Source organism: Crinia signifera, chromosome 4 (genome assembly GCF_055691185.1).
Source record: "Crinia signifera chromosome 4, ASM5569118v1, whole genome shotgun sequence".
Classification (NCBI taxonomy): domain Eukaryota; kingdom Metazoa; phylum Chordata; class Amphibia; order Anura; family Myobatrachidae; genus Crinia; species Crinia signifera.
Window position 1 is genome coordinate 286,773,610 of NC_139220.1, and position 10,606 is coordinate 286,784,215.

Sequence of the window (10,606 nt, forward strand, 5' to 3'; positions counted from 1 at the left end):
ACCACATATACTGCACCCATTATAAATATGCCACTGGTTACGGTGGAGAACTAGGGTTAATGTATTAGTCAGAAGCCAATTAGCCTACCACATAAGTTCTCAAACTTGGTCCTCAGGACCCCAAACATGTGCACATGCCGGGTGACCTGGAAAACGTGAGCTGTGTGGGTCCTGAGCTCAGAGTTTGTGAACCAGTGTATTACGAGTATGTTTTTGGAGAGTGGCAGGAAAGCAAAGCAAAACGGGGAGTACAAACTCTCCAATTATGAGCAGTGGTGTAACTTCATTCCAATAGGCCAGAGGCAAGATAGAGGTTGCCCTCAAAATAAAAAAACAAATGTCATGCCCCTGTCCTGTGAAAGAGACTTGTATCATGTGACCCAGGGGTAGAAGGGGAATCAGTGCACGTTATGCGCACTGATACCGCTTCTGTCCCATGTAAGAAGCAGCCGGGGTGCGCTAAATGACATCTAAATGATAGCAGGACGATATGCAGGGCAAAAGCATTTGCAAAAGCAGCGCTGCCTGTTCCGCCCCTGGCGCTATCGACTTTGACAGCTGCAGGTGGCGATACCCTATCCCCACAGCAGGGACAGCACTGTCCCTGCTACCAGCTCTGGGCTGTGCAGGAGATCTCACCAGGGCCGGTGCTAGGCACCGGAGCGCCCCAGGCAGGGAGGGGGGGGCGCCCCGTTGCTCAATCACTTACCCGTGTGATGCTGGCCGCCGCAACACTGCTCCCCAGGAAGGGGGGGGGGCTTGCCAGGTCCAGCGATGCGGCGAGCGGCGCCGTGACGTTCCAGGGGGGGGAGGGGCGCTTGCCGTGCAATGCGGCGCTAGCCGCCGCAACGCTCCCCAGGGAGGGGAGGGGGGCTTGCTGCGTCCGGTGCCGTGACTTTCCAGGGGGGGAGCTTGCCGGGTGATGCAGGTCGCCATGCCACGACGCTCCCCGGGGATGGGACTGCTTGCTGGGTGATGGGGGTGGGGGGGACCAGCTCCAAACTGCCGCCCTCCAGCGGCCGGCGCCCTAGGCAAATGCCTAAGGCTGCCTAGTGGTGGCGCCGGCCCTCGATCTCACATGAGTAGGGAGATCTTGCGCATGCCCAGCGAGCCGGTCAGGAAGAGACCGCACATTTTGCACCCCTCAGCACTCACCATACAGTTACAGCCTTTTTCCAAAACTGTTACCGCTCGTTTATGCCCGTGGGATCCACAAAGCTCTCTGGAGCTTTGGGCTGCTAATAACGGCATGTGAAATCTCAGCTAAGTGCACAGTAACAATCTAAATTGCTCATTCCATCTTTATTCTTTGTGATTGGCAGATAATACTGGGAACAATTTAGTGACAACCAGACAATACCGATAGCATTTTAATAACAGCCATATACTGCTATCAGGGCCAGATGAACAATGGAGCGGATGGCATTATATGGTGCCCACCATATAATGCAGAGAACATTATAGTGACCGAATATTATATAGTAGTAGTAGTTTGTTTATTTATAAAGGCGCCACAAAGTGTCCGCAGCGCCGTACATAGCAAACAAAAAAACAAATTACAAGGTAACGTACAGGGTGTGTTGATAAAATACAGCATAAATAGGGGTATAGCTGGTAGATCTAAAATCAGCATCAGTTCTGAAGTAGGTGTCGAAATTGTCGAGGAGACTGAAGATGAAGTAGAGGAAGGGAAGAACAGGACAGGAGCGCTGATGAGGGAAAGTGGTAGGGTGAGTATGTGAGGAAGAAATTATATACAGATGTAGCGCCGCTCGTTCCTGCAAGGGCTGGCACTTCCATCGCCAGGTGTCATGAGGGAGGCGCGCATGAGACGCTTGTGCGGCCCGTGGAGACGGAGCTCCCCGCTGCCACCGCCGGTCCCCACCGCCGTCCTGACCCACCCCCACTATTATACAGATAGTGTAACAGTGCCTGCTATATTATACAATGAGTGTCCTACCTAATACAGAACCTCCTGTGAACAGGCCCCCACCCACTCTACACATGTATAAAGAGTTACGCATACAATGCTCTGCACACATTATTACATGTTATTTATAAGGCGCAATAAGTAGTTTGCAGTGAAGCACATATTGCACACAGACAGAACTTCCCTTCTGCTCATCTAAGATGGCCACTTAAAGGAGGGTGGCCAGGGAATCATGCCCCCAGTGACCCACTTACTATGATCCCACCATTCTCTCTGCAAGGCAAGCAGCTGGCCCCACTCATCTCGGAGGTGAAGCTTCTGGCTGGCTGGGAGGATACCAGGGAGAAGTGCTCATATAGTGCCAACTGTGGCTAATAAATGTGTCCGGCAGCTGTCACAGGCATCAGATGAATAATACTCAGTGAATAGCACCATCACTTGGGCTTCAAGCTGACTAGGACAATAGAGGACAAGTGCCCCCCTTCAGGCCTGGGGCCCAGAAGCAACAGACTCCATTGTATCTGCCAATTCCGCCCCAAATGAAAACAGAACTGGTTAGAATTGCTATGAGACAGCAATGCTAACTACTGTGCAAATTATTGTCCATAATATTAGGAATACACCTGTGCTTGAGAACAGAATATGAAGAACATGCATTAGTAGGGTTCCCTGAAGTCTGGAGTTGGGAAACAAAGCTCTATATTACAGTAAAGGCAACCTGTGGTACTCCAAATGCTGTAAAACAAAACATACCTGCATCCCATTTTGCTGTTAGGACATGCTAACAGTGACAGGGCATGCTGTTCAGTTCCACAGAAGCTGGAGTGCAACAAATTGCATACACTTTCTCTGCAGCAGTAAATACACATATAGAAACATAGAATTTGACGGCAGATAAGAACCATTTGGTCCATCTAGTCTGCCCCTTTTTTTACCCTTCAGGTAATCTCAACCCTTTTTAATCCTTATTTATTTGTAAGGATATTCATATGCCTATCCCATGCATGTTTAAATTGTTCTACTGTCTAAGCCTCTACCACCTCTGTCATATGCTATTGTTGCTTTTTTATACTGGAATGTGTAAGCTTTGTAGTAGAGATAAACCTGCATTTAATCCTTTATTTAGGAATGTAAGTCACCCACTGGAACATCACACCATGTACATAACAGGAAATGTTTTAGAACATTTAGGCATAAATGAAGATGTCAGTGATTTATCAGGATAACAACAACTAGCTGGCTCATCTGCTTTACATTAACACTGTTTTTTTTAACATGACCTGCTCAATTTGCTGGGTAGAAACAAAAGACCAGGCATTAAAACACAAAATTCTATAAAAAATTACAGAATATTAAGGATTTACAGGATGTCCCTGATTGGATGATAATGGCAGATAAATAGACCATTTTATTTATTGCTTATATATCTAAATTCACCTCCATCTGCTGGAAGTTTAGTACAGGCATCCACTACTGATGAATGGTTCTGTAGCATCAAGCTGGCCATAAACTAGGCAATTTGGGTGTAACCTGGCCACTTTTTATGCAATTTCAGCAATCAATCGAATAAAAAAGCATCCAAATAACTTGTATTTGACAGCGGGTCCGGTGCGATGCGCGGTCGCACCGGAGCCCGTCAGTCGCAGCTGCTGCACTAGCAATCTGCTGACTCGTAGCCAAGCCAGGCAGGCATCGCATGCGATATATCGTATGTGAAAGGACCGCATACAAGATTGCGTGACTGATCAAAGGGGAGATGTCGCAGTAATGTATGGGGGCCTTTACAGTTCTAATATAACAAGCAACATTTGTAAATATTCGTTTTTAGGTGATGATGAATATGCCCCTAAGTAATTCCTTAATGATCCATTATATTACTTGGAGTTTCTCAAACTCAGTTGTCATTGAACTTTAACCGTGCAGTTCTCACGGTATCCTCAAGAATAAGAAGTACCAATTGCACCTATTGTGTTGGTCAATTAACACCGGTGCTCCTAGAAGATGATCAGGAAAACATGTTCTGCTAGTTTTTCATGAAGACCAGCATTGAGAAACACTGCTATAGAGTTCTTGGTCTTAGCACCATCCTTACAAACCCATCACAGGTCCAGTCCTCAAGTACACTTAGGACGGTGCAATGTTTTCCAGCACCCTAAGCAAAACTTCAGACTACTGCTGCTGCCGCCGCCACCACCACCCACCCACATACCAATACAGACTCTCCAGAACCCCAGGTGAAAGTGTGGGGGTGGTGTCTAAGAAGTTCAACACCTGCCGGTTGCATTACATTCAACAAGGATGCCTCTCTCAGAATCATCATTAATTTTGTGAAGGACCCAGGAGTGTCCCCTAGATTCCGAAGCTACTAGACAACTGGCAAAATTTCCTAATGGTAGAGTCGACACCAAGTACACTCCCCCCTTAAAATGCCATGTTTTCAGGATTTCTGTCTGTGGAAAGAAATGGGACTTGAGAACCACTGGTCTAGATTATGATTACTTACATTTCTCTAACCAGAGACATTTACATTTCTCTAACCAGATACCTAAGATAATACTCAGCTAATCCAGAACATGCAGCACTGCACTTCTAGGTTACCGAATACAGAATAGGAGCTACCTATGCATACAATAAAATAATTATATTTCCAGAAGTAAAGAGAACCACATGGTTTCTAGAAGATCTCATACACTGATCTAGAGACCCTCTTTCTTAGATTGGAGCAAATGCTTTGGCATAATGCTAGCCCAACATATTCCTTGTGATATAACTGAAGATTCACTACGTATTAGATCATTGTAATGTCCACCCCTGCCCAGCAATCCCCAAGGAGCAGTCAGACTGCACTTACTGCCCAGAGGTAGAGAGAGGACCAGGCTGAGAAGGAACAGGAGCTTCATGGTGAGGTGAGGCCAGTGGCTGCAGCAGGATCTTCTAGCACAGGAGCTGAAAGCTGGGCTCTTGGTGTTAGTGTCTTTGTTATAGGATTAGACATCTGACCATGACATGATTACAGAGAGATGTGAACTTAATACCACCCTTTAGGTGCTACAGCCATCTGTGAGATCATCTGGACAAAGACTCAGACACAGTCTCCACTGATGACAACAGGTTCTCTCCGTTGGTTACAAATTATTTAATTTATTAAAATTTTACCTACAGCATTGTCAATATACAGTATTTATCACAGATCTCACCCGTTGATGACAAGGGCCAGAGTACAGGCTCTTTTGCACAGGTTGACATTTAAGAGAAGAGGGTAAGGTCTGTATCATCTTAAATTTATAGGAAAAGTAAGCAAGTTGTGTCCTGCAAGCCATTCTCATGGCAAATTTACAATGGGAATTACATTTGCATTCCAAACTTGCACTCACTTTCCAGATAACATTTGTGGGTTTTTTGTGTACAGCCCTGAGCGGGTGAGGAGGTAATCTTTATTTTAAGCTACAAATGTCAGTACAAAGCACAACACCTCTAGTACACCACACCTTATGAATAATAAAGCACTTGATATAGCCAATAAAGATGTAAAATGCTCAATAAGGGCTTATATGATGCGAGACAGGTACATGGCGGTGTAAAAGGTTAATTCCAATGTATACAAACATGGGCAACATGGATGGTGTAATGGTTAGCATTACTGCCTTACAGCACTGAAGTCTATTCCCACCATAGCCCCTAACTGTGCGGAGTTTGTATATTCTCCCCGTACTTGCCTGGGTTTCCTCCGGGTACTCTGGTTTACTCCCACAATCCAAAAATATACCGGTAGGTAAATTGGCTCCTGACAAAATTAACCCTAGAATGAGTGTGTGTGCGTGTACATGTGGTAGGGAATATAGATTATGGAGAAGGAAAAAAGGTATGGGGAGGGGGTTCGTGCACAAGCTGCAATATGTATTGATACAGAAATCCACTAGAATGATAATTATAAACCAAATGGTATGGAGAATGATAACTCAAGTGGAGGTGCTCCCCGGAGAGTAATAAAGTATAAGTTTGTTGAATTTTTCAAATCCTGCTCAAATATTTTCTTTATTGTGTTGTGTATTTGTGTGTAATAGTGTGTCTTTTGATGTGCATTTTCCTGTATCTAGATTTTTAACAAGTCAATTAAAAAGATACATTTTAAATAAGACTGCCCCCCCAAAGAGAGAGTACTTTCTCTTTCTCCAAACAGATAATATAAATTGTAAGGACCTTTCTCTGCATCCCAGAATGCTGTGCAGACCTTCATTTGCTTAAATGGTTAGAGGAAGCAGAAACATTTGAGTCCCACAGGGTGGATAAACTCACATGGCATCAATGCAGCTTTCTAGGTAATCTGAGCGGGTTGGGTTTGTTTTTTCGGCATGAGAATGTTGACATAGGTGTAATGTCGGTACTTATGTAGTATCTGGGCTGCCGATTTTTTGATTGTATGCCTTAAGTTAAGGCATACAATCAGATGCGATGCGATGCGATGCGATGACCCGATTTTTCCATAGGATTCAATGTTAAAATGGACTGAGTCCATTTTAACATGGAATTCAATGGGAAAAAGGGGTCCTTTTCATACCCCTACTATCCAAGTGGGCATGGAGTTGGATATAAACCTGTGGCGAGCGTAGCGAGCCACCGAGCCCGAAGCGTGGCGAGCGAAGCGAGCCCCGCGAGGGGACGGTATTCTGTGTCCCCTCGCGGGGCTCGCTACGCTCGCCACGCTTCGGGCTCGGTGGCTCGCTACGCTCGCCACAGGTTTATATCCAACTCCATGCCCACTTGGATAGTAGGGGTATGAAAAGGACCCCTTTTTCCCATTGAATTCCATGTTAAAATGGACTCAGTCCATTTTAACATTGAATCCTATGGAAAAATCGGGTCCATCGCATCGCATCGCATCGCATGCGATTTGGTCGGGTGCGATGCGATGCGATGGACCCGATTTCAAAATCGGCAGCCCAGTTACTACATAAGTACCGTAATGTCAACTTGTTTAGCATATTATTATTGACCGTTTATATCATCATTCATCATTTCAAAGGTGTGTCCTGTTGGTACAGTGATTACTTACTTTGTAGCGGCTCTGGCAATGTAGCAGTGTCTTCTGGGCCGACGGTCAGCATTAGGGTTGCAAATGTTTTTCAATCCCGGGAATCGGGATTGAAAAATGCTCAATCTCGGGAATCGGGATTGAAAAATGCTCAATCCCGGGATCTCCGGGATTGGCCTCGCTAATATATTTTTTAAATGACCCCGCCCCCTAAACTGCCCGCCCCTAAATGCCTACTAAACCAGCGCCCAACCCCAGACAATCCTCCCATCCCCCTGTAAGTGACAGTGCAGTCACTTACGTCGGTTGTGACAGGCAGGAGCAGGAGTCTGTCTCCTGCAGACGGGCTGCACAGCGGGCCTGTGGCCGGGCGTCTGGGTTCGGAACAGTGATCTGCACTGACAGGAATAGCGGCGGCCAGGCTGCGCAGCATGACGTAATGTCAGAGGTCACACTGCACAGCTTGGGCGCCGCCATGTCTGTCAGCACAGATCACTGTCCCTAACAGCGGCGCCGCAGGGGGGGAAGAGTCAGCCAGGCAGCATCTGAGCCATGTACTAGTGCTCAGTGCTGCCCGGCTTTATTAAAAAAAAAAAAAAAAAAGAAGTGCATTTTACACGGTGTACTCATCCCGGAATTGGAAGCTTTAATCCCGGGATTCAAATCCTGCCGATTTTAGGCCAAAATCCCTGGATCCCGCCGATCCCAGGATTGGCCTCCCTAGTATGCATGCTATTCCTCTCAGAACCATCTCCCCAACTCTCTGCTCCTACAACCTAATCCCCAAAATAATCATTCTGCAGAAAGCCACCATTAGGAATGCTGTCATGGTGACTGCACTTCCCCTTGGCCAATGGTAGGCTTTCACCATTATAAAACAGCCAACTAAAAGTCATGTACCATGGCTAAGCTAAACACATGTTTGTAAACCATAATCTGTTAATTTACACACAAAGTACATATAAAGATCAATCCACATACAAAAACATCACAGCCCCAGGCAAGTTTGAAACACCATTTATACATACACATCAAACAAGGAAAAATATATATATACTGTATATGTCTTCATATATTAGTTAACATTTTATCTTGTCTGTGTGAGAATAATCAAATATTTACCTGGACATATATATATAAAAAAAGGATTTGCTGTATATAAAATATACTGCTGTTAAATATATAGCTTTACAAAGCCAGATGTTATTTTATAACAAGCTATGACTGGGAGTCGCAAAAGGCAAAGGCTGTTTGGCTTCCACGTATATGGAAAAATATATCCTTCAATACATATATATATTTATATAGATTTATTTTTGCAATAAAGGATAGCAGCAGAATATGTATAACCCCAGAAGGTCTCCGTCACTAAGTAAGATTATTACAAATCTATTGATTTATTGGTATATTTTAAGGGTCACTAACATACTAGAAGGAAATACTAAATAAAATAAGTCTATGACTACACGGAGTAGTCTACGCTGTAAAAGTTTGACTGCCATTTACAAATCAGTATTTTCTTAGTTGAAAAGCATCATATGTAAATATATGGGCACTTTAAAGGCTGCAAGGAAATCCAGTCTACGGATCCTATGAAAATGGGCTAAAGTCTGATATACTATGCTTATTTGGCTTCTTAAATGGGTTGTCCACTTTCAGTCTCATGAGCTCTTCTCTTGCCCACGAGGAGCCCCATAACCACCTGCATTTGGCTGTGCTGGAAGACTGCACTAGTCTACACATGTCTGGGAAATTCAACCTCGCTGCTGTGTGGTTATGGCCTGTATGAGGAAGATGATTGGACAGAAGCAGCAGCCAATCATATCTGTTAATATATACCATGTGCAGCCCTATTCATTTTATTTGTATAGCGCCTAACTTTGTTCTCCTCTCCCTGTGGTTAGATATAGCAGGCCGGCAGCTGATGGCTGGCAACAGTGGGGTAACCAGATGGCTAAGTAAGAGGGGAGCGATTGGCAAATTTGCGCTGCCCCATTATTAATATTATTGGCAATTACATTTAACAATGCACATGTGTTTAATATGCAACATGTTCCTTAACATGTCTTTTAAAAAAATAGCCAGTCAGCAGCACTCTCAGACAACAATATAAGCCATCTATTGGACCAGCCAATATTGTATAATCATCATTATAGGCACAGTTAAATCCTGACCAATCCTATTATGAGATCCCAGGACGATGCAGGTTTGCATCAGGTAGGATGAATAATGTACAGTAAGTAGTGTTATTCATCCCGTGGTGACTGAAATATGTCTAGTGCGGATACGTGGCAGCAGCAAGAGCAGCTGTAGGTCTGCTTGCTGTGGTATAACTTCCCAACCAACTTACATCTATCCTCCCTGCTTCCAGTTTGCGATTTAAATAGGATTTGCTGCACAGGAAAAGCCGTTTACCACTATCACATTTTACTGCAGTTCTATTGTTTAAGAGGCTTAGGAAATCCTGTTCTTCAATTAGCCTTACATCAGAGTAACTGCTGAGAACAGGCGTCTCAACGGCTCCGAGCGGTAGGGGCAGTATTGCTATACATGTTATCACACAGAAAACACAATACCAACATGAGCTATTACATTTCTGGAGTATATGCATTATAGGTATGTAGAGACGTCACAGGACCATGCTCAAGGATGATAAAGGATCGCTTTCCTGTACCCTACTGCCCATAGTAACCGCCATTTAGGAGACATAAATCTAGAATAGGAAGGGCCCATTGATGTTAGAACATGACAATAAAAACTATATGCACAGTGCGCTCTAGAAATAGGAGCAGACATGTATCAGGTACACCACTCCGATGGTGAGGTTTTCTTGGCCTCTTAAAGTCACAGGACTCATGCGGACTGGCACCGGATGAGGGGACGCGGGAAAGGACATTCCGGGGAGGTTGGAGGACCATCGCTCAGTCACCCCTTCCCATCTTGGCAATCAGCTCATCACAAATCTTGGTCAGTTCTTCGATCTCCTGGTTCTGGAAAAGAAATGGAAAAAGGTGTTAGAAAAACGGCGGTGAGAATAGACCCAGGTGGACTGCTGTGAGGTAATGTAAGAAGCCTTCCTCTATGTATGGATCGCTGTTGATGGTGTAATGGTTTTAGTTGTTATGCTTATAGGTTTTTGTTCTGTAAAACTACAGTTAAAATTAAATTGTAGTTAAAATTACTTAATTAGGGAAAAAAGTGATGAGTACACAATAAGCCTTATTTAGATTTAGGAGCAAGTTCCGTTTAGTGAGAGGATGCAAATCTGCACCTGGACCAGCCCGGCTGCGACACAGTACATGCAATTTATTTTGATTTTGCTTATGTGCACATAAACACTGGGCAGCTTTATTTTAACACTGCGATTCAGAGTTGAGCTATCAGGTGCGGCCACACATTGTACATTTGCACCCCAGCAGACCTACATTGCTACATTATTATCTTTTACTTTCTTTAAAGCACGCATGGTCAAAATATAGCCCTTCAGGTGTTCTAAAACTACAAGTCCCATCGTGCCTTGCTCCAGTTTTGCTATTAGGGATTGCTAAAACTACGGCAAGGCATGCTGGGATGTGTAGTTTCACAACAGCTGGAGGGTCACAGTTTGGCCATGCCTGCTTTAAAGTGTTACATAGTTTTTGCTG

General features: G+C 44.5%; 1 protein-coding gene across 5 annotated transcripts in view; it reads right to left on the reverse strand.

The window, feature by feature from the left end:
- Positions 1–7,963: 7,963 nt before the first annotated feature.
- Positions 7,964–10,606, reverse strand: part of TACC1 (transforming acidic coiled-coil containing protein 1) — a 118,482-nt gene continuing 115,839 nt past the window's right edge. For all 5 annotated transcript variants that reach the window (XM_083184899.1, XM_083184900.1, XM_083184896.1 and 2 more), the window contains one exon: positions 7,964–9,952. In XM_083184899.1, the coding sequence (XP_083041025.1) occupies positions 9,884–9,952 (69 nt within the window). In that variant the 3' untranslated portion in view covers positions 7,964–9,883. The remainder of the gene's footprint in view (positions 9,953–10,606) is intronic.